Source organism: Quercus lobata, chromosome 4 (genome assembly GCF_001633185.2).
Source record: "Quercus lobata isolate SW786 chromosome 4, ValleyOak3.0 Primary Assembly, whole genome shotgun sequence".
NCBI lineage: Eukaryota > Viridiplantae > Streptophyta > Magnoliopsida > Fagales > Fagaceae > Quercus > Quercus lobata.
The window spans coordinates 29755893-29781821 of record NC_044907.1 but is presented as its reverse complement, the minus strand read 5'-3'; the positions used below and the strand labels follow the sequence as shown (position 1 = coordinate 29781821).

General features: G+C 35.6%; 1 protein-coding gene across 1 annotated transcript; it reads right to left on the bottom strand.

Moving 5' to 3' along the window:
- Nucleotides 1-1042: 1042 nt before the first annotated feature.
- On the bottom strand, nucleotides 1043-5460 carry LOC115987863. Its single transcript, XM_031111468.1, has 2 exons — nucleotides 5201-5460; nucleotides 1043-2193 (listed from the first exon to the last, which is right to left on the bottom strand). Exon 2 carries the CDS (start codon nucleotides 2005-2007, stop codon nucleotides 1219-1221), a length of 789 nt encoding a protein of 262 aa, XP_030967328.1. The 5' UTR covers nucleotides 2008-2193; nucleotides 5201-5460; the 3' UTR covers nucleotides 1043-1218.
- Between the last annotated feature and the right edge of the window lie 20469 nt (nucleotides 5461-25929).

Genomic DNA, 25929 nt, shown 5'->3' with positions numbered 1-25929 from the left:
ACACTTCATGATCAGGTCCAATATTCTCTCAGGATTAAAAGTTCATGTAAATAGAAGTCGTGAGATTTATTATTCTTTTGACAGTCATTAGGAGAATAATAAATTTCACAGCGGTCTAGTTCAATATGTTTTAACCCTTAAAACATATCAACACATCAATTAGAAGTCTACACTTTCATAATTAAGACAAATCATCTTAATTGATATGTTATAGTCTTTGTAGATGAAATGTCCAATTTCATCACCGACTTTTTGAACTAAAATTCTAAGTTTACAATGAACTTGTGACTTATATCTTCTGTGACTAAATCACATAAATTACATACTATACATCTCATGGACTATATGATAATGTCCGAATATTCATGTTACCATTATTTCAGATATTAAAGCTGCGTTTGGATTGCGTTGAAAATCAGCGCGTTTGCGTTTTTCCCCCTCTTTTTTTTTTACACGCATTTTTCAGACTTGCTGTTACTGTTCATGTACTGTTCAATGAACAGTAACCGCAAATTTTGACTTTTCAAACTTTTTTTTAGCCAATCAGAGCACATCGTGTACTGTTTACGAACCCACAAATTTCACTTTTCAGCAACTTTTTCATTAAAAATGGGTCCCACAGTACTATTCACACATTTAAAAATTATTTTGCTACAGTATTTTTCAGTTTTCAGTTGTATCCAAACAGACCCTAATATAACAATTTTATTAATCACAACATTAAGTTATACATAATGTCATACATAGTATCATATAATAGGATTTAAGGGCATTAATCCCAACAATATTAATAATTTTTTTTTAGATATATAGGACTTCAATTATAAGATAGTGAATTTGGACATAGTTGGCACATTTTGCACGGTAATAAACACACTCCCATGGGCCTCTAATGTTCTCACAAGCATCACTATAGCACTTGTCTGAATTGTCTTCCGCAAAATAACCATCTTTCGCAAATTAATCATCTTCCACAAGATATTATTCAGGAATGAATAAATACATCATGCTTATAATTGCAAATGCTAGTTGCCATGGCAAATTTACATTGAAGAAATAACAGTAAGAACAACAACGAGAACCACACAACTGCAAATAAAATTTCAAAATGAAAACTGAAGATTCCATAAAAGAACTGCAATGCTTTTACAAAAGTCTCATCCAACTTTTCGATCACATTAAACCCATCCCTGCAGGCATCAACCTTGATTCCATGTCCTAAATCAAGCAATCCTTCTCTAATATTGATTTTTTTCTTCTAGATCGTATAAACTGCTTTTGTTCATCTTTGTGTACCTCCAATATAGTTGGTAGTTTCTCAATCTTCATTTGAGAAAGATAAAGGATCAAGTTAGCTCTAAATTCACGATCCATACGAAACTGTGCTTGTGCAAGTCCATACAAATGGTCAAAGGCAAACTGAACATTGAACCCAACATTCTGCGCAAGTTTAAGGTTCTTCCACCAATTGAGAAGTAAATTAGAAGTGATATCCTTAACCTTGGTGTCGCACATGCTTTGTGCAACCCCACCAACAATGTTAAGGACATGCATCTTTGTCTTTGGATTTAAAGTGGAGCTTGCACTAATATCCCCGTCTTTGTCAAATAAGGACTCTAGAATAGGGGCACAGTTCCGAGAAACCATGTAGTCCCTGACTTCTACAACTTCTGACTCCAATTCAAAAAATGTCATATTCAAAATATCCTCTCTCATAGGATGATTAAGATCCTTTAGAATCGATATGAATGTCTCATCCTCATTGGAGCTTGCACTGATATCCCTGTATTTGGCAAATAACGACCGTAGAATATGGGCACAGTTTTGAGAGACCATGTAGTCCATGACTTTTACATCTCCTGACTCCAATTCCGGAAATGTCCTACTCGAAATATCCTTCTCTCTCAAAGGAAACTTAAGATTCCTTAAAATCAGTATGGATGTCTCATCTGAATTTACCAAATCTTCAAGAATACTATCCCTATTCCCAGAGTCAGCTTTAGACATTATCTCTCCAACCAAATCTACAATAGCAGCTTCTGCATCTTCGAATTCCCTTTTCTCATCTTCATTAGAAGAGTTAAATATTTCTTTTAAGCTCAAACCTCTTTTTGATATCTTCTCATCAATATTATGTCTATCCACAATTCTCAATTCCACATCTCCACGCTTCCCGCTTAGTGAAAGTAACACCTGGTAAAATTAAGCCAAGTCAATGAATTGGTGTACAAAGACAACATACTAAGGTAAAGCAAGACGATGAAATAAGTAATAGAACTATGCTCGTTGGGGACTAGACTCAAGTGACCGGTTATCTTGTCATACTAATCATCTATGTTTTATTTGTTTTAACCATTCGTTCCAATTCCTTCTTATGGCTATTGAGTTATCTACATCCTAAGTAAGAACACACCAAAAAGCCCATGGTGCCTGTCACGCCCCACACCCAATTGAGTCCAAAGTATGAGAAAAGAATCATTAAAATAAACTGTAAGGGATTTTTTTTTTTTTTTTTTAATAAAGATAAATAAACATTGTGAACTCTCCACAATATATGTCAGAACTCTATGAGACATTTACAACCAATACAAATTACAAATCATGTCTGTTGGGGGACCATAATTTGACTCCCTACAACCACTCTAAAAATAGGCCTGCATAGTGTGATGTCGAATGCCATAAAAGATTTGGGTGTGTCTTCCTCATCATTAATTGGTTTTGAGGTGGAATGGCACAGCTCACAGTCCGGTAATGTCTCCAAATATACATGAAATTTGAAAAATCCAAATGGGTCAACATAAAATCACAATCCTTCCTAGGATAGGCAACCTCAACAATAAAATCTAGGCCTATCATGCCCAAGGCCAACAAACCTCAAGAGCCCAACCTCTAATAGAACTAGCTACAGTCTTGATAAATTTAGTAAGTTGAGTCACCACTCAATAATAGCATAAATCTCTCAATTAGCATAATGCTCCAATCACCACCAATAAAACTACTGGAGAGTGGGATGAGCTAAAGCCTAGTAAGTAGTATAATTAATGAGAGTGGAGGAGGAGAGATTCAGGAGAGAGAGAGATAGAGGGATGTGTGTGTTTGTGTTTGTGCTTGAGTGTGAAAGAATGGGGGTAGCCGGTCAAGAGGGAGGGAGATATTTGTGGGGTTGTGTGGTAGAGAATGAGTGGATAGGTGGGGTTGTCACGTGTGGGTCTACAAAAAAATCTAACCCTTCTTTTTTTTTCTTTTTTTTGGGTAAAAGTTTGGATGTTACACTCTTCCCCTCTTAAAAGAATTTCGTCCTCGAAATTTAACCCTTAATATTTCAAATTATAACCATGCTTAAAACCTAGAGTACATATGGGATCAACATAATAATCCTTGAAAAGATAGATTTTGCTTCCAACTAGTTTCAAGCACCGAAATGATAAAACCTTGAGGCCAAGAACTCGAGTTAAAAGTTTAAAACCAAACCAGGCACATGAAATTTTCTCATTCACAAGGTTTCAATTATGAAACTGGGTTCAAAGTTGTCTTTTCTAAATACAAGTCACATACATCCCACCAAACTTAAATACTCTTCAAAGTGGTAAGAAAATATTGGTAGTTAAGATTGAAGCCTTGAATTTATAAACATAAAATCAGCCATAAGACAAAAGTACATCCATAGTAAACAAAAGGTTCGCCCGATAGACTTTAAAATGGCTTTCAAAATCCATCCCAAGTATACAAGTATTCTTCGGTAACAAACCAAGGCTACATATATCAAACATGAAAACAGTTTTGAGGAAAGCATGTCCAACTTACGACAACAAAAGTTGTGAACTATATATCATACGCAAATCCTTTTAAGCGTAAGATAGTAAATTCAAATTATAATACTCTACGGCCAACCGTGTCCTAAGTTTAAAACAACTCAAAACATAGGTTCAAACCAATCAAAATCTAGAATGAGCACAAAACTTTAGAACCAACAAATGAGGTAAAGAACAGCTTTAGAGGGAGCATTCTAAAATCTAAAAAAATCCAGCAAAACTTAACCATGGATAGTTCAATATCCTTTTATTAAAAAAAAAAAAAAAAAAAAAATTATTGAACAAAGTTCAAACACTAAAATCAACTAATTGATATTCTCAAAATATGGACTTAAAACACAATTTCAAAATTTGAACAAGATAGCACAAAACTTGATGGTTAGAGGTTTGTCAAACACCACGTGAGCTCAACGTGATCAAACAAATCCTCCAACCAACCATCACAATTAGAAACTTGTTGGATTATGCTAAAGATAGTTGGTCAACAACTTGTCCTTCCACTCACGGCCAACGAGGTTCGATCAAATCGAACCACCAAAGTTAGCATAAATAACAATATTTACTAATGGCAAATTGTCTTCAAACAATTTCTAAAAATTTGTAAACATGAAATTTGAAAACTTGATTCCTTTTTGTTTGCTCAATTTATTTATTTATTTATTTATTTATTTATTTTTTTACACAAGCTTTTGAACATAGAAAAATGTAAATTTGAAAACTCGAACACCCCCTTTTTTTTGTGCAAAACAATCTTAGGACTTCAATTTAAAAACTTTCAGGCATACAAATATAACACAGATAATCAATAGAGTACTAACATGAATAGAGTACATAATCACGACAATCTCTACTACACAATTATTTCAAGAACCTACAACAAAGTTGCAAAACAAGAAGTCTAAACAAATTCCAAGCCATTACAATCTACCAAAATAACATACAAGATTTTTTCTCACCCAAACTACCCCAACTAAACCACCTCGCATGGATTACAACAACAAAACCTAATTCTTTGACTTAGATCATTATCATTTCCTAATTAATAAGTCTACAAAATCATAACCTAGGCTCTGATACCATAACTGTCATGCACCGAACCCAATTGGGTCCAAAGCATGAGAAAAGAACCTTCAAAATAAATTGTAGGGGATTTTTTTTTTTTTTTTGATAAAGATAAATAATCATTGTGAACTCTCCACAATATAAGTCAAAGCTCTCTGAGACATTTACAACCAATACAAATTACAAATCATGTCTCCAAATATACATGAAATTCCAAAACTCCAAATGGGTCAACATAAAATCACAATCCTTCCAAAGGATAGGCAACCTCAACAATAGAATCTAGGCCTACCATGCCCAAGGCTAAAAAACCTCAAGAGCCTTACCTCCAATAGAATTATCTATGGTCTCGATAAATTTAGTACGTTGAGTCACCACTCAATAATAGCATAAATCTCTCAATTAGCGTAATGCTCCAATCACCACCAATAAAATAAGCTCCATGCCCGAGGTATAGCAAATTTATCTAAAAGATTGTCAGAGAGTGGGATGAACTAAAGCTCAGTAAGTAGCATAATTAATGGGGGTGGGCAAGGAGAGATTTGGGAGAGAGAGGTAGAGGGATGTGTGTGTTTGTGTTTGAGTTTGTGTTTATGTTTGACTGTGAAAGAATGGGGGCAGCCAGTCAAGCGGGAGGGAGATATTTGTGGGGTTGTGTGGTTGAGAATGAGTGGGTAGGTGGGGTTGTCACATGTGGGTCTACAAAAAATCTGGCCCTTCTTTTTTCTTCCTTTTTTGTGCGGTAAAGGTTGGGGTGTTACAGTGTCCAACATGGACAAGCCTAGGGCACAGTTGCCTGAGTATCTATTGTGAAAAGTCTTATTTTGAGATCTATATGTTCTAAAAGCTCTAATACCCCTTGAAAAATTCTGATTTAGGCCCTAAGAAATTAATGAAATTATTGCACAATTTAACTAGATTTTCCATGCATATATAAGTAAATATTATAAACAACTTATATTCATCACAAATATCCAATATTGAATCCAAAGTAGTAAACTGTAAGGTTGAATTTTATCAACCATCTTGTTGGCTTTATTTCCTGCCAAATTTACTTGTATTTTAGCAATTAGTAACCCTATATTTAGGTGAGAATCATGTAAGGGTAGTGAGTGAGAGAGTGTGAAGAAATGCTCAAAATTGTGCAAGGATGCAGAGACTCGCGGCTGGACTCGGGGGTGACTCACGACTGGCAAGCTGCTAAAGTTGGCACACATGTGAAGCATGCAGGGGAGCTAAAGAGTCATGCCAACTGTTGCACTACAGGACAAAAGTCCCAAGCTGGCCAGGCCGTTAGCTCGTGGCTTGAACTCGTGACTCAGCCTAGTCGCGAGGCCAAGTCGCCAGACCACCCTGTTTGGGAAAAACTGACTTTTTGCATTCCTTTCTTACCCTACTATATATAGACCCTTATACCCACGAAATGTAGAGAGCTTCCAAAGAGAATTTTGAGAGAGGAAACCCTAAAGAAAAACAAGATTAATTCATCCACAATCTTCACATAAAGACTCTTCAAATTCCTCTACTTTCTTCCTCTCCATTGTTAAATCCTTGAGAGGTACATTACCAAAACCTTTTCTCACCATACTCATATTTGTGAGAAGGATGTTTGGTACTTTAGGAAGCAATTAAGAAGGGACCAATTTCATATTGGTAGATGTTATGGTCAAGTAGCGGAATTCAGTAAGCTAAAGAAGAAATAGGTTTAGCGAAACCTTGTTGGAGTAGGAGCTTGGAGGGTACATTTAGTAGATTAGGCTTGGAGGGTCTTCTGTAGTCCATGTATCCCAACTACATTCTTTAGTGGATTATTTACTACTTGGAAGGCGGTGGAGAGGTTTTACGCTGAGGGCTTCGGTTTCCTCTTTGATAACATATCGTGTGTTGTCCTTGTGTTTGCATCTCTCTTCCCTTAATCTTTGCCATTTAATTTCTGTTGTGGATGTGATTTTATTTGTTTTAGATTGTTTATCAATTCTGTGTTAAGCTTGTATTCATATTCCGCACATTAATTGTTTGACATTAGGCTTGAATTGGTAATTTGTAAATTGGGGGTCTAATTGTTCAAAGTGTTTTATACACTTATTGAACTTTCATAAACTATCAGCACATAGATTTTAGTGAAGAAATGGAAAACTAATGAAAAACCTCTTCAATTTTAAAAACCATTTTGGGGATCCAATCATGTTAGAAATCCACTATAGGGAAACAGTCACAACAGTCTTACCATATGGATAGGGAGGCTCTTGCGTGGTTTCAAGATGCTAAGGAAGAAGGCCTATTCACCAGTTGGGACTTGGGAGACTTTTGTTAGGGAATTGCAACTAAGATTTGGAAGTACAGCCTATGATGATCCAATGGAAGCCCTTACAAGGCTAAGGCAGACCAGCTCTATTGCATCTTTTAATGGGCAATTTGAAGCACTATCAATTAGGGTTAAGGGGCTGTCAGAAAAGCACAAGTTGTTTTCTCATTGGATTAACGGATGAGATTAGACTTCTTGTGAGAATGCTAAATCTTAATGCATCTTTGGATTAGCAAAAATTCAAGAGGAGTACCTCTTAAGTCTTAACTGGTAGAAAAACCTTAAAAAAATTCTCAAGATTCAAATAGGCCTTCCATCTTGGGATCATTTAAGGTTGTACAAGGTTGGACCAACTTAAGCCTAAACTTCTTGTTTGCACGATCTCTCTAGCTCAGATGTATGAAAAGAAGGAAGAAAGAGTTCTGTTATCATTGTGTTGAGAAGTGGCAGCATGGACATAAGTAATAGAAGGGCTACAAACTCGCTCAAAACATTTGCAAGGGTTTCACCCAGAAGAAATTGTTGATGCATAACTAGTAGAGACTGCAGTTACTACTACAAAGCAAGAGGTAACAATGGGTGCAATTAAAATCAAATTATATGCATTAATTGGAAACCCATCTTTAAGTACCAAGAGAATGTTAGAAAAGATTAAAGGCCAGTGGGTTATTATTCTCATTGAAATTGGTAGCTCTCATAACTTCCTAGAGTCATCAATCTTGGAAGCATTGAGGCAGTCGGTAACATCCAAGAAAGGGTTTGAAGTTAAGTTGGCTAATAGGGATGTGATCATGACAAATGGAGCTTGTGCTGATGTTTAAGTCATAATACAAGGCCATTTATTCATGGTGGAATTGAATTTGCTTCCATTAGAAGGATGTGCGGTAATGCTAGGCAAACAATGACTTAGCACTCTTGGCATTGTCCAATGGGACTTCAGCAATTGACCATGAAGTTCTTGCATATAGGAAACCAGTTTCTGTTACAAGGTCTGAAACCCCACAATTCCCCTCTGCATGATGGAGATAAGTTCTTTAAGTCTTTTAGCAAGGAAGGGAATCGTGTTGCTGATTAATGTGATGGGTACGAGCAGGTCAGAAACAACACTTGGAAGAAGTCAACAGGCTGCTGGATGAAATTGCCAAGTCTTTGACACTCATGTGGGGCTGCCACTATCCAAGGGACATAAGCATCAAATCACCTTGAAGAATGGCACTCAACCCATCTGTGAAAAGCCTTACAGGTAAAATTACTATTTATAAACTGAAATAGAAAAGATAGATAAGGAATTGCTAGATGATGCAAGGTCCATTAGGGCCAGCCAACGCCCATATTCTTTGATAAATTTGATAGGTGCAATGGGAGCGGTGTGATTGAACCATAGGCGTCTTCATTGGAAACACTAGGAGGTGCCAATTGAGCTATAAGGCCCTTGGCAAACCCATTTCCCTTCTTTTAAGTTCAATAGCAACTTGGCAATAACTTAAAAGGGATTACGTTGCAAAATGTTCTCTTACTCTACAAGGGCAGAGTGTACCTTGGTCCGTGGTCCTAATTCATCTTTCACAACCAAGTTTGGTTCGTCATTTTAGTTACCTTAAGTCCTTGCACAAAGCCAAGCAGGATTTCTATTGAAAAGGGATGAAAATCAAGCTCAAGATGTATATCAAGGAATGTAAGCTCTGTCAAAGTTCAAAATTGAAATCTCAGCCCTTGATGGACTTAAGTCAAAGCACAAATTTCAACAAAACCCTAGTCTAAACTCACATTTCTATGTTAATACGATATGATATAATTCATATGATACACATTTATGTGTCATACAATTCATGAACATGATCAGTGTGTACCTACTATATGGTACATTTTTCATTTGATACAATACATATCGCACAATATGTATCGTGGATCATACTATACTCACAACTATGCCAACAATACTCAAACATTATTAGCAATTATTTATTATCCTTTAAAGAAATCATTGCCTCCATAAATACTTTTAACTTTTGAGTTAATTGGTGAGGGATGAAACAAGAAGGGCATGTTAAAGTAGGCCTTATGTTCACATCTACCATTGCAAAATTTGGAAAAAATTTAATTTTTTTTTTTTTTTCTTTATTCATCCTTGGCCTTGCCCAAATCTTTAATAAACTTATTTTGCATACTTCAATGGTAGACCTTAATTTCAAATCGTACACCCTTTCAAAATCAATCTTCTCAAATGAGTTTTCTAAAAATTATTAGAATGGTAAACAATATTATACTTTCACCATTCATTGTCAAAACATCAGAAGCCTCACCCAAAGGTAAATTATAAACTAACCAGTGAATGGTATCCAAGTTAATAAAAAAATACCCTATAAAATGAATCTTATTGAAGGAAAAATGAATTCATTTAAGGTAGTGAATTTGAACGTACCTCATCAATCACACAACTGATATGTGCCACATAGTTACTACATGCTGCACAGTGATAAACACTTTCCCGTGGGTCTCTACTGTTTTCACAAGCATCACAGTAGTACTCACCTGAATAATCTTCCACAAAATAATCTACAAGGTGAAGGGGTTCGATATGATATTTATGCTTAATGGTACTCGGCAGTGGAACGCACAAGAGATCGACATTGAAGTCGCACTCTACACATCGCAAATACGAGACATCAGTATAGCTATTGTTGCAAACTTCACACTGAGGGTCATCATACACTTTCTCGAAGAAAGTAAGGAGATGCTCGTGATCTTTATACTTTATCGAACGCTTTAATGAAGCGCAATTAGCATACAACTTAAAGCTGCATTCTTCACAACGATAGGAAAAACCAAAGCAACTCTTGCAAGAACAAGCATCACATGTAAATTTTTTTCTAGGAAGAGTTTTTCTTGATACGCCAATTAGACTATCATTATAATGCGGTTGTAAAGGATGTTGCAACTCTTCTACAGGTTCAATACAATCTTGATGGATGAAGAATTTGCATCTAATGCATTCATATGATTGACCACAAACTTGTTTCTCACATACACCACAGCAAACTTCATTCTCCTTGTCATCATGGATTGAGAAATGCTTGTGCCTCAAATATTTCACTTCCACCTTCTTATCCAGAGATTTTAAAATTGAGACCGTACACAACAACTTTTCATCAAAAAACAAAGTAAGATTGTGATTTGGGTGAAAAGGATGTTCAATCTGTTGTGGGGCCGCAGCACATGATCTGTGGAGATAGATATCACATTGGTTGCAACTGCATATTTCACCAGAGATGACTTGATTGCATCGATCGCAGGAAACTACATGATCATTCCTTTCCTTGTTACAAAGGACAAAAGGGTGATGGTGGTAGCAACTTAGAATGTAGTTTTGGCCTTCAAAATTTCTAGTGAACATTTGGGCACATTCAACATCAAGGCAAAAGTTGCATCTGTTACAGTGGTATGCAAACTGGGAGCGACTTTTTTCACAGGCTCTGCATATAAAGTTAGTAGGCTCCTGTTGTAGAGATAGAAGGCATGGATGGAAGAAATGCTGAATCTCTTGGGGCAGTTCAAGACATAATTCGTGGATTAAGAACTTGCATTTTGAGCAAGCAAAGTATTTTTCAAAGCAAGGTTCACCGCAAGCAGAGCAACTAGGAAAATCATGGTTCATAAAGAAAGAGCTAGTAGAATCATTAACCTTATTTTCAGCGATTATTAGTGGATGCTTATTGATGGTTTTAGACCCCTTAAAACACAATTGATTAACCTAGGTAATTTAGCCAAGTTGTTACTTAGTCCAATTTCACAGGTCTAGGTCATCACAATAACAAAGATCAAATCAAACAAAGCAACGGAAAATAAATAACACAAGATATGATCACCTAGGAAACCAAACAGGTAAAAACCTGGGGAGGATTTGACCTAGCTATCCTCAAGGTAAACTTGAATCCACTATCTTGAAAGAATCGAAGTTCATACAATAAGACTTACAAGCCCTCACGCTCGACTACTTATTGCTACCAACCAATAGAACTTACTGGCATGACCACGTGCAAGTTTCGAATCCACGGATTCCTTCTTTCTTGGATTCATCACCAGATACAAGCACACCCGCTTGTGTTTTCTTTAAGCTTCAATGGCAGCAACTGAGTTGATCATCAAGGTATAGATAAATCTTTTCCTTGAAAACTCTAAGTTTGTGTAAAGGAAAACTCCTCTAGATCTCACAAGAGATTTACACAAACTGCAATTATGAGTAACACTAAAACGTGGCTAGGGTTTGCCTTTTATACTTAGGACAAATAAGAAACCCTAAAAACGTTTTAAAACAACTAGGGTTGAGTTGGAAAAATCTGCAGAAAATCATTCTGCCCGAGCTTCGATCGATCAAGCTTGTCTTTCGATTGATCGAGCCAGGCCAAAATGCACAATGCTTTCCTGCTTTAACTCGATTCCAACTTTACATAAATGCACAATTTTGTGCTAGACTAAAACACTTCTAAACACATTGTTTTGATCATGGTTTGTCAACAATACAAATTAGAGTTCTAAATACATAAAATCCTAAGTCTTTAGAACCTAACAAACTCCCCCTTTGGCAATCCGTGACAAAACACAACTAGAAGCTCAAAGTTTACAAAATAAAAAGCCCTTTAAAAATAATGCTCATAAAACAAATTCAATCCTAACTATTATCCATTAGTTGCAAGTGTAGATAGCAGCTCAATTGAATCAACTTGTATATTTCCTGAAACACTAAACAAAATGCATAACCGCATGTGTGGAAAACAATATAAGTAAACAAATTAACTTCTTGATTTCAAACAACACACAATAAAGACATATATCAGTGAATAACTCATAAATATAAATCAATAAACAATTTCAAACAAGAAACATATAAAGTACCAACAAAAATAATACTCCCCCTAACATGAATATCCCATCAAAAACATGGCAAGAGTTAAAAAGGTAAAGTACAAAGTGAAGCACCTAGATACAATCTAAACTGCACAAGCTCCAACCAAAAAAAATATATGCTCCCCCTGAAAGCAAAAACTCTACAAAGTACTCCCCCTTTTTGTGACGGAATGCCAAAGGACAAACAAAATCCATCATCAAAAGGGAGGTAGTCTAAACTGCGTCAACTCCGCACGCAAAGCACGGATCTCATCGAGCATGTCCACCAAAATCTGTCCATGAGCCACCTAACGGTCAAGACATGATCCAACATACGACGAATGCCTGAATCATCCGAAGCAGTCGGTGGAGGAACATCAGCATCAGCAGCAACACCTGATGTCTCAGCAGCATCAGTACCTGTAGAAGAGGAAGGAGGGGGAACAACATTAGATGACGCACCCCTAGGACGCGAAGGAGCAACTCTCAAGTGAGCAGCCATTTGTCGAAGAAAAGTGGCACCTATGGGAGCAACAACATGCACAGGCTCACCAGACGGGAAACCATCTAGACCTAAAAAAAGCAAAATCCTATGAATGAAAATAGGATGAATAAGTGCATGCCCTATGGCAGAACTCCTATGAACCTCATTCAAAGAACGAAGGAACAAATGAGGAAAACTGATAGACGCTCCAGAAACAAACGCATACAAAAACACACATCGCTCTAAAGGGATGGTGTGGAAGTGAGAAATAGGCTACAACGAATGACATGCTATCGTAAAGAAAAGATAGGCAGTCTCGGTAAGCTCAACGGACGTGATCCGAGGATCAGAACCCCACTGGATAGATGACCCAGTGATGTATGACATGACAACATCTAATAAGGGTGACTCATCATAGGGATAGACAGGCTTCCGAACAACCGGAACCCTAAGAGCCTCAGCCACTACCCTATGGGTAATGTTGAACTCAACACCTCGTATCCAACTCCTTACAAGGGTGTTGGAATCATAGACGTGGCAAGAGAGGTTCGAGAAGAACTCTCTAATCAAGGCAGTTGGGGGTGGATGATCTATCTCTAAGAGAGGCAACCAACCTCTAGACTCAAAATTGGCCCTAATGGCCGGATCAAGCTCATCTAAGACTACAACTCACTCAGCCGATATCTTACGCTTACTATTTAGGGTCTTAAAGGCTTCTCGGCTTCTATCATTCCTAAACACCTCACTCCTAGAGGGAGACTCAGAGGAAGTGGAAGTGGTCCTATGGGCTCTAGTTTTCCTAGGCATGGTGCTAGAATAAGGATCAAAACACAGAGTAAAAGAACAAAAAAACCAAAAACAAAACCAAGGGCAGAATGCAAGTTAGCACCAAAAAAATAGAATAAAAATCTATAAGATGCATAAACAATTTAAATGGTATGATGCATGTTCTAATGCAGTGCAATTAAGTCCAACAAGTTCAAATTCACAAAATTGGCTTGAACATAGAGGTATTAACACAAAAACCCCAAAATTTGGAAAACCACTTGATCAATTTGAAAAATATTGACGAATTGATCATCACACATGATAGAATTCAAAAATTAATGACCAAATACATCAATTTGACAAACCAATTTCATCAATTTAACCCAATTTGACAAAATCCCCAATTCGGAACAATTTCAAACCCTAGAATTTTCAATTTTTCAAAAACCACAAAATTGATCAAATTAAACTACAAGAATCATGATTATAACATCCTAGAACAAAAACCCATTGATCAATTTCACCAAAACAGGTTTGAATCATCAAAAACCCCAAAATATAGAAAGTGCTGAAAATACCCAATACAATGCATGAAAAATGCATGAAAACATGAAATAAAATGCAAAAGGAAGGGCAAAAGAGACTTACCGGCCTTGAAGGAAAAAAATCTTGCAAAAATCTCGGAAGAAAATGACAAAAAATCATTGGTGGAGCCTTAGCCAAGTCGGAGAGAGAGGAAAGTTTGAAAACTTTTTGAAAAAGTGCCTTTGAAAAGTCCAATCTGACTTTTTAAAAAACATGTTTCACGAGTTTCGATCAATCGAAAAACAGCCTCAATCGATCGAAACAGATAGAGACTCTATCGAAAAAATTTGAAACGAGTTCGATCGATCGAAAATCTGTTTCGATCGATCGAAACAGACAGAGGCTCTCTCTAACATATTTAAAAAATTTCGATCGGTCGAAAAACAGAATGGATCGATCGAAAAGGGCAGAGGCTCACCAAATTTGAGGAAAAAACACAATTTTTTTTTTTTGAAAAAAAACATTTAGAATCAACTCAAAGCATTGAAATTTAAGAACAAAATGCAAGAGTATGAGATGATATGATTTTCAAAAACAAGAATGTTAAGCCCAAATTCCCAAACAATAAAATTTCTTGCATTCTCCACAAAATTTTCAAGTAACAAATTAATTTTGCACAAAATTCAAAGTATTTGCAAAACTTGGTTGGTCAGACCATAAATACACACAATAACATGTACAGAGTTTAGCAAAGAGTAACTCGTGTAGTGTGTGCAACTAACAAAAACTTGAGATACATGTGAGGTGATATGTGAATAGCAATCAATCACAAAGTCTACAAAATTTATCACAAAGAATTTAAAAGAGACTATTACCTAAAGAGTTACATCATATAACTCCCACATCTCCTAGATCATAAGCTTGCAATCATGTGAGTTTCTTGAATTTATGCCTCATAATATACATATCAATTTTAAGTTATGTGAGTTTGGCATCAAGCCTAATAGTACACACCAATTTTAAGTATTAAGCAATTTAAACCGAGACTTCACCTTATGTTTTTGTGCATGTGCTATACTTTCTTGAGTACAAAATCTTATGATATGCACTAAGGTGTTCATGATTGGCTAGTAAACAGTGGTGAGATGGTTATTTATGCCTTTCTCTAAAAGTTCAAGTCCAACATTCAAAAACATGTGACTTCAAGATTAAGACAAAGTGATCAAAAACCATAAACATCTTTCCCACACAATATACACTACAAAGCTTCAACTAGTAAAGTGCAATAAGTAAGCTTATCAAAGCTAAACAAGGTACAAACAACATGTTATGTGAAAATAAATTGACCAACTTGGTTCTCAAAAACCAAGAAGGATAGTACAAAACAAAATTTGCTACCTTTTTCTTCCCTTTTTTTTATTAAAAAAAAAAAAAAAACACACCTAGAATGAAATGCATGAATGTTATGCAATGCAAATCCTAGGAAAAAAAAATAAAAAACAACAGAACTAAAGAACAATGGTCACTAAGGATAGATCAATGAAGCACAAAGGACCATGTCAAAAAGACTCAGTTAGCTCGAGTCTTTTGCATCCAGAACCTTTTAGATGCACCATGAGTATTGGAGTTCTTATTTACATGGGAATGATTACCAACTCCAGGATTGGAATAAAGGTTTAAAGCCTTTACCAATTCACCAATGAGTACCATAGGATCTTGTGCTTGAGGCACAGGTACTTTTGGTTTATTTTCTCTCTTTGCAGCTTGCAGCTTGTAACAGTTTGGACGAATGTGTCCAGACTTTCCACAAAAGTGACAAACCCAGGCAAGCTTATCATGTGTCTTGTCCTTAGATAGGGTAGGCTTCTTAGAGTTAGACTCTTTCAGATCAACACTAATCTTCCTAGATGGTGACACTTCTATGGGTTTGGCAACCTCACTCACAGGGGATTTGACAGTTTCACTCACTATCTCACTTACAGAAGGTTCAGAAGAAGAAGATGAAGGAACAAACTTTATGGAATGGGGAGCAAACATAGAGATGCTTTCAACATAACCTAATCCAGTTTTGTCAGAAGAAGACTTTTGAACACTCAGCATTTGATCAAGTTTAGAACTAGCAGATCTAGCAACAAATAAATCAAGTTCCAAAGATTTAACTTTGAAAGTTCAAATATGTGTATAAACACTCTTGAACATTTAGACCCCCAAATTACAAATTAACCAATTCAAGTTTTATGTCAAACAACTAGTGTGCGGAAAATGAACATAAGCTATAATATAGAATTGGAAAAACTATCTAAACCAAATTAAAATCACAACTCACAGCAGATAATAAAAGGCAAAGATAAAAGGGAAGGAAGATGCAAACACAAAGACAACATGCGATGTGTTATCGAAGAGGAAACCGAAGCCCTCGGCGTAAAACCTTTCCGCCGCCCTCCAAGCGGTAAACAATCCACTAGAAAATGTAGTTGGAATACATGGACAGCAATAGACCCTCAAAGCCTAATCTACCCAATGCACCTAAGCCCTCCAAGCTTCTTGTTCCAACGAGGTTGCGCCGAACCTTTTTCTTTTCTAGCTTTCCGGATTTCGCTACTAGACCATAGCATCAACCAATGTAAATTGGTTCCTTCCTAACTGCTTCTCAGAACACCAAACAACCCTCTCACAGTGATGAATATGGTGAGAACAAAGTTTTGGTAAAATGCCTCTCAAGGGTTTGACAATGGAAAGGAAGAGAGTTAAGGAATTTGAAGAGACTCTAATGTATAGATTGTAGGTGAATCAATATTATTTTTCTTTAGGGTTTCTCTCTCAAAATTCTCTCTGGAAGCTCCCTTTCATTTGTGGGTATAAGGGGTATTTATACTGGGGTGAGAGGAGAATGTGAAACGTCAGGTTTTTCAAAATAGGGCTGGCTCGCTGCTTGGCCTCGCGACTTGACTGAGTCGCGAGATCCAGTCGCGAGATAACCGTATGGCCAGTTGTCCTGTTTTGTCCTGTACTGCTCCAGCTAGCATGACTGTTCACCTTCTGGCATTATTGGCACGTGTGCTGCGTCTGGCGGCTTGCAGCCGCGAGCCACCCACGAGATCAAGCCGTGAGTCTCTATTTTCTTGCACATTCTTGAGCAATCAACACTCTATCTTACTCACTACCCTTACAACAAACTCACCTAAATACAGGGTTACTAAATGCTGAAATACAAGCAAATTTGGCACGGAATAAAGCCAATAAGATGGTTGATTAAATTCAACCTTACAAACTTTATCACGTAAAAATATATTCTTAGTTTTCACATTGTTCAAAAGTTCATTAACATCAAACAGTTTAACAAGCAAATTCTTTTTATCAAGCTCAAGAGATTCAATTTTCTTCAGGCCAAGTTCAACATTCATAGCATCCTTTGCAACAACTTTGCAAAGTTTATTATAGGCCTCTTAAAAATCTGCATCTTCAGAGAGTTCCCCATCAGAAGGGTTCTCTTCAACAAATCTGCTCTCATTGACTACAGCAGTAGCGGTGAAAGCAATGAAGTTTCCATCCTCATCACAGTCAGACTCATTATCAAAATCTTCAGCATTATTAAGGGTTACAGCCATAGCCTTACCCTTAGACTTCAAATAAGTTGGACATTCAGATTTCATGTGTCTATACCCTTGACATCCCAAACATTGAGAGCCCAAAGAATTATTGGAAGATTGACCTACTTTTTCTCAAGGTTTATCATTATTGTTAACTTTAGTCGGATCATGCTTCCTAAAGTTTCTAGGTTTAGCAGTGTTTGTACCTCTTGCCTTTCTATTACTATTCTTGAGAAAGTTTCTAAAGTTCTTGGCAAGGTAAGCAATCTCTGTAGCAGAGAGCTCATCATCAAATCTACCACCTTCAACATCATCAACTAACTTAAGAGCCATTGATTTGGATTTGGTAGTTTTGGGTAGATCCAACTCATAAAATTGAAGAGATCCTACAAGTTCATCAACAGGGATGAAGTCCACATCCTTGCTTTCAGTAATGGCAGTCACTTTGGGTCTAAAATCTTCAGTTAAAGATCTAAGAATCCTCCTAACAATTTTAGGTTGATCATAGATTTCACCCAAGTTAAAATCAGAATTAACAATGTCATTCAATTTAGCATAGAATTTATCAAAAGATTCATCATCAGACATTCTAATGCTTTCAAATTTAGAAGTCAATTGCTACAATTTATTGATTTTGATAGCCTTAGTGCCTTCATGCACAGTCTAGAGGATATTCCAAGCAGTATGAGAAACCTCAACATTAGAGATTCTCTTAAATTCCTCCATAGAAACAGCATTGAAGATCGCATTCATAGCCTTGCTATTAAACGCAGCTGCTTCTTTTTGAGTAGTTTCCCACTCACTAACAGGAATAGTGGGCTTCTCCCATCCATATTCAACGGAGTTCCATACTCTCTCATCAATAGATTTCAGGAATTCTTTCATCCTTACTTTCCAATAAGCATAATTATTCCCATCAAAGTGAGGAGGAATAACTAAGGAGTGTCTGTGTTCCATGACAACAGGGGTCAAGGATCAGCTTAGTGATGAAGGATCAACAACAAAAGAGCAACCCGCTCTGATACCGCTTGATGGTTTTAGAGCCCTTAAAACACAATTGATTAACCTAGGTAATTTAGCCAAGTTGTTACTTAGTCCAATTTCACAAGTCTAGGTTATCACAATAACAAAAATCAAATCAAGCAAAGCAACGGAAAATAAATAACACAAGATATGATCACCCAAGAAACCAAACTGGTAAAAACCTGGGGAGGATTTGACCTAGCTATCCTCAAGGTAAACTTGAATCCATTATCTTGAAGGAATCGAAGTTTATACAATAAGACTTACAAGCCCCCACGCTTGACTTCTTATTGCTACCAACCAGTAGAACTTACTGACACGACCACGTGCAAGCTCCAAATCCACAGACTCCTTTCTTGGATTCACCACCAGATACAAGCACACCCACTTGTGTTTTCTTTAAGTTTTAATGGCAGCAATTGAGTTGATCATCAAGGTATAGATAAATCTTCTTCTTGAAAACCCTAAGTTTGTGTAAAGGAAAGCTCCTCTAGATCTCACAAGAGATTTACACAAACCGCAATTATAAGTAACACTAAAATGTGGTTAGGGTTTGCCTTTTATACTTAGGACAAATAAGAAACCCTAAAAACGTTTTAAAACAACTAGAGCTGAGTTAGAAAAATTTGCAGAAAATTATTCTGCCCGAATTTCGATCGATCGAGCCTGTCTTTCGATCAATCGAGCCAGGCCGAAAGGCACAATGCTTTCCTGCTTTAACTCGATTCCAACTTTACATAAATGCACAACTTTGAGCTAGACTAAAACACTTCTAAACACATTGTTTTAATCATGGTTTGCTAACAATGCAAATTAGAGTTCTAAATACATAAAATCCTAAGTCTTTAGAACCTAACACTTATGGAAGGAATTTTGACTGATTTTATTTGTTCCCAGGAGCTCTAGATAGGACTGATGCAGGAAGAAGTTGCACAGGAAGCAAACGTAGGTAGGCCCGAAGCAACATTTAAGGCATAAAGTACAACAAACAACGCCATGGACATTTCTATCATAGTAAACGATTTCCAATGGATGGTTGTGAAAGTGGTTTTGAATGTGCTTGTAATCTCTAAAATGTTTGATGAGATCTAGACTGCATGATTTATGGAGATAGAAAGCACAGTCAGAGCATTCGTAGAATGGACTAGAGGATGAGAGTTGTTCCCTGCACGCATAGCAGTTAGCACCGAGTGGAATGCTGTAGGGGAAGAACAGGGAATGGGGGTGGCTGAAATGATCAATCTTTTCTTGAAATGGAAGGAGTTTAATGAGCATACGAGCGCATAAAAAATCAATCTTGAAATTGCACAAGTCACAGCGGAAGGTTAAGGCTTGGCATATAAGGTTGCAGAAATCGCAGCGTTCCCTCTCTTTCCTAGTGCTTTAGCATAAGAGGATGATCTGAATGCAAGGAAAGATTGATTTCTGTCCGATACATGGCACATGATTCGTGAAGGAAGAAATAACATGGCTTGCAAAAATAGGTAGCACCGTCGCACACTTTTCTGCACGCTGCACAGTACTTTCCATCCCTAGCTTTTATAGAATCATCATATATCAACCAATGCTCGTGGCTGACATGTTGAATGGGCTTGAAGTTAGAGTTCATAAGCATTCGAGCACAGTCAAGATCGATCTTGAAATTACAATCCTTCTCACAATGTAAGCTCGGTCCTCGGTAACTGTAACATCTAGTATGACAGAAATCGCAAAAAAATGATGGTTCAGTGTCAGTATCACTATTCCGTAGCTTTAGCTTTTGGTCGTGAATTGGTAACCGAATCCCTGATTTGAGTGCACATTGAACATCCATTTTGAAATTACAGTCGGTGCAACGGTAGGTGAAGCCCGGACAACTTTTGTCACACACATCGCAATAGAAATCCCCATCATCTGCAATACTGTGCAGCTTTAGAGAGTGAAATGAATGGCGGAAGTGTACGATCTCATCCTCTAAATTCGCACATGATTCGTGAAGATAATACTGACAATCGCGGCACGAATAATCAACGTAGGCTACGAGAAAATCCTGACATGCGGCGCATTGTTTAAAAGATAATTCGTCGTACTGCTGTAGTATTAAAGGATGCTTATGGCTAAAGTGTTGGATCCACTCCATCTCTCTTCTAGGGTGTGGGATCCCCTCGATCTGTCTGAGTAGGAAATCATCGTCCATCTCTCTTTCGGTTCTACAGTTCACTTTCCCCCTTTACCCATTGCACACGGCTTTTGAAGACAGGATTGAAGTAATCTCACTCAAGGCTAGGATTTAAAAGAAAGATAAGAAATGAAGACACTGGAATAAACCACCTCATTTTAAAATGAAAAAATTGAAGGTTTACCACAACCTATTTAAAGTACTCTTTACTTTATTCAGCAATAAAAAAGTACTCTTAACTTCACTTTTCTTCAATTAAGGAGGCTCAAGTTTATTCTATCAATTTTCCTGAATTAAAAAAAAAATGAAAAAAAAATTCTAATAAATAATTAATTTTTTTAATTTTAAAAATTTGAAAAAAAAAAAATTGTAAGGCCTATGTGTTTTGAATGAAACAAATATAAAAAAGCACATGATAATTTATCTAAAGACCTGCCCATTTATATAATACTAAAAGTTGAAGCGTAAAATTTAATGTTGCTGTGCTCACGTTAAGCCACATCAGCAGCCATGTCATTTCCATCCTCTTTTATATACATTTTAAAATAGTTTTTGACAATTTTAAAATACTAAATAATACTAAAAGTTGAAGCGTAGAATTTAATGTTGCTGCGCCCACGTTGAGCCACATCAGCAGCCATGTCATTTCCATCATTTTTTTATATAGATTTTAAAATAGGTTTTGACAATTTTAAAATACTAATAAATATAAAATACTTTCCAGCCCTATCTTCACTTAAAGCCCACTTCTTATAAATTTAATTCCACCATAAAGCCCAAACTTAAAGCCTTTTCAACTAAAACCCTTTCTTAAACTTTGTTTTCATGGTTACAACTTTCATTCCTCTCTCCCACGTTCTGTTTCAGTTTCACCGTTTCATATTTTGTTCCTTCCCCTTCCCCACCTTCTCTTTCTCACGCACATTAGTTTCTTCCCCTTCCCCACCTTCCGTACTACGGTTTCACACTTATTTCACGTCAGCCTCTCTCCCTTATAACGGCAGCCTCTTTGTCTCCCTTCCTTCCTGTCTTACCCTCCTCACAGTATATAAATATTGACAGAACTTGGATGATTGAGTTGAGGTATCTCCAAATCCCAGTTTCTTTTGTGCTTTGTTCTTTTGCTTTTTTTTTTTTTTTCCTTTTACTTTCTAAATCGTTTTTCTTAGGGTGTTGAATTTTTTATTGGTGGGTTTTTTAATTGGAGCTCTACCTCTTTTGGGACTGTTCATTTTTGATTTTTTTGATTGGGTCTTATTTTGTGAAAATTTTCTACTTATTGTTGGGTATTGTACATGGCAGATGAAGTGCATCTATTTTTGGTAAAAAATTGAAGCTAGAAGAGAAAAGCATGGTGGAGAAAAGAAATCGGATTGCTTTTATCCATGACTCTAATTAAAAGAATGAACAAATATGGTGATAAATATGTTCAAAACCTAGGTAATTTTGACCATGTTAATTTCCTCTCAAATGTTTTTTTTTTTCTTTTATGATTTGATCCTCTCAAAAATTTTTTTTTTTTTTGGGTGCTTTTATGCTTTGATAGATAATAGTAACTCAGCAAAGATTGGTATATTGCTGAGTTTGTGTTGACTAGTATATTGCTTCTTACTATTTTTTAATGAGAAAGGGGCTAATCATTGTTGTCTGAATTTTTTTTTTGTGGTTTTATATTTCTGGAAGTGATCTACCTATAGGTTCCCACTCTATCCTCTACTTAATTAATCTTATATTTTCACCCGTATTGATTGGTTCTTGTGATTGATTTAATATTATTATAGAGTGAATTAGGGAATTGAACATTTACTTGGTAAAAAATTGAAGCTGGAAGAGGAAAGCATGGTGGAGAAAAGAAATCAGATTGCTTTTATCCATGACTTTGATTAAAAGAATGAACAAATATGGAGGTGATAAATATGTTCAAACTTTGGTAATTTTGACCATGTTAATTTCCTCTCAAATGTTTTTTTTTTTTTCTTTTATGATTTGATAGATAACAGTAACTAAGCAAAGATTAGTAAATTGTTGAGTTCGTGTTGACTGGTATATTGCTTATTACTATTTTTTAATGAGAAAGGGGCTAATCATTGTTGTCTGAATTTTTTTGTGGTTTTATATTTCCGAAAGTGATCTACCTACAGGTTCCCACTCTGTCCTCTGCTTAATTGATCTTATATTTTCCCCTGTATTGATTGGTTCTTGTGATTGATTTAATATTATTATAGAGTGAATTGGGGAATTGAACATTTACTTAGCATAACAATGCTTTTGTTAGATTTTTATTCAACTGGCCAACCAACTGTCTTCATAGATAATTCATAATAAATTTGCTTCAATGGAACTCCAAAAGTTGCTTACAAATTTAGATGTTATTTAAAGTAGAATTAAAAGTTCATATGCTTGATGCGAAGTGTCCTACACTGTCATCTATTACTTCATTTTTTTTTTTTCAATTCTTATAACATTGTTCACAATATTAAAACCACGCAAAGAGATTTTTTTTTTTTTAAAGTTCAAGTTCATTCATTATTTATGATGTTTATAGGTATTAGGGGAAGCATATCAAGTTTTAAGTGATCCACTACATCTTTTCAAAAAAAAACTTCTTTGCATCATCTGGTGCTCTTATTTTGAAGTTCTTTTGGAATTTCTCAATTCAATGCAACATTAGTCTTGGAGATAAGAAAACAATAAGCAATAAGTGCTTCAAAAGCAATGACTAGGCTTATTACCATCAAGTCATAAATTTTTTGGAAACCCAACTCTGAAGGACAAAACAGCATGCCTGAAAAGTGATTGGAGGGAGAGAAAGCTCCATTAAAAATAATTCAAATTATTTTAGAAATTGCACGGAAAATGACTAGGCTACTCAACATTGGTTTGTAAGTTTTGAATTACCCTTACCCTCACAGTTTCAGTCTCATTTAATGAGCAACTTCATTGATTATGAAAACTAAGTTTTCAGTATGGTGGTACTAATTGAAGTTTTCTAGAAGGTGACAAGGTTGGTTGAATATCCAAGTTGTTTAGAGAGCATGGTGGTTGCAGACATTAGAAAATTAACTGATGTGGATTCCATCGATTCCCATATTTACTGGGTGCTTAGCATGTTTGACTGGATTGTAATGCCTGGACCATGTCTCAAAATATATTTACCTTTATGATAATGTATTTACAAAGACATTAAAATAATTTTGTACATGTAAAAATCTATTGCACACCATTTTCCTACTTTGGTAGCTAGCTTTTTTGGAACTAATTACAGTTTATTGTTAAGAGTTAAATATATAGCCGCTTTAAGTAGCTTGATGTTGGTTTTATTAACTTGAGTTGGGTTGTAGCTTAATTTGTTGATTTGGTTCAATTTGGTTTGGTTAAAGTGTGGGGAAGTTCTAGGTAGGGATAAGCCAAAAATAGTGTGACAATCATGTAGTGCAAAATCAGGAAATATTGTAGCAGTTGAAGAAAATTTCCCAATACAGCATTTATACCTGTAAAATTTCATCCAAACCATTGTCTCTTGCCACAAGCTGTGATGCAAGAGCCACATCATCACCTTCCATAGTATCCCATATGCCTTTTGAGATATGATTTTTCAGATTCTCTTTTGTAATGCACAATAAATAACCAAAGTACATCAGCCATGTGCCTCCTTGGTCCACAAGTGTCATAGATAGATTTAGAGCTATTACCATATGGAGGCAGAGGTATAGCAGTCTATTTGGAAAAAAAACAAATATGCATGCGATCAGAGCTTAATACTGTTGCACATAGTCAGAACATATTACTTCTACTTTTATGCAGTGTATTGTTTAATGAGTTGCTTTGCTGGGAAATTCCACTGTTGCCCGAACAATTTATGTAACCAAAGAACATAACCAAAAAAAAATAGGACATTGTTGTATGAGTTGCTTTGCTGGGAAATTCCATTGTAAATAAAGTTGTAATGTTTCTTCAAGTATGTCCAATAGTCAATTATAAATAAAATGAAAAGGTTATGCTAAATTATTTTTATATTATCTTTTGATATGCTTGAATAATTTTATATAATCTTTTGGTTGTGTAGGCTGTTCAGTTCAAAAGTTGGATTGTTTCCTCAAGTATTTGTAACTTTTAATTATAAATAAAATGAAAAGACTAAGCTAAAATATTTTTTATATTTTCTTTTGGTCGTCTAGGTTGTTCACATTTTCTACCAGTTGATTACAGATTATCTATTAAATTGCAAGTTCAATAGTTGGATTGTTTCGTAAAGTATGTCAAACTCTTAATTAATGAAAAGGCTATTATAGAATTGAGATTATATTATCTTTTGGTATGCTAAAATAATTATTATATTATCTTTTGGTTTCTACCAAATTATAATGGATTATCTTGGGGGAATTTTATAAATAAAAAATTTTCCAAATACTTTAGAACCACATGATATTCAAATTTTGAGATAACCGTCAGATGAGATTGTAAAATAATTCAGTAAAAATTCCAAATTCTTTAGAACCACATGATGTTCAGATTTTGAGATAACCATCAAATGAGATTGTAATATGTTTAGAGATTAGATATTTTCTATTGAAAAAATGATTGGTGCAAAAATATCACATAAAAGGTCTTGGTGTTGAATGATGCAGACACCTGTCATCGTTTTGATTACTATTTTAACCACCAGTTGCTCACAAGTTACCTGTTAATTTACATGTTTTTAAGCTAGATTGTTTCTTCAAGTATTTGTAACTTTTAATTATAATTAAAACGAAAAAGCTATGCTATTTTTAAATTTTTATTTGGTTGTGTAGGTTGTTCATATTTTCTACCAACTGATTATGGAATATCTATTAAATTGCAAGTTCAATGGCTATAAAATGAAAAGGCTATGCTAAAATATTTTTCATATTTTCTACCAGTTGATTACAGATTATCTATTAAATTGCAAGTTCAACAGCTGGATTGTTTCGTAAAGTATGTCCAACTCTCAATTAATGAAAATGCTATTATAAAATTGAGAATATGGTATCTTTTGGTGTGCTAAAATAATTTTGTTATTATATTTTGGTTTCTACCAAATTATAATGGATTATCTATTAAATTGCAAGTTCACATAAGCTGGAATATTTCTTCAGGTCTGTCTAAAATGAAATGCTTTGCTAAAATAGTCCTCATATTATTGGTAGGGTGTTCATGTTATCCACCAGTTATTTGAAATGATCTTCTACTATAATGACAGTTAGTAAATGATGGTTGGTAGGTACTATGGAGTCACGTCAATAGCTAGGGTGTCTATCTTTCAACATGAAATTTTACTGACTTACATTCCCACGGTA

What these genes read in the sequence shown, in the direction of transcription:
- LOC115987863 (XM_031111468.1), bottom strand. Translation starts at nt 2,007, where the DNA reads ATGTCTAAAGCTGACTCTGGGAATAGGGATAGTATTCTTGAAGATTTG.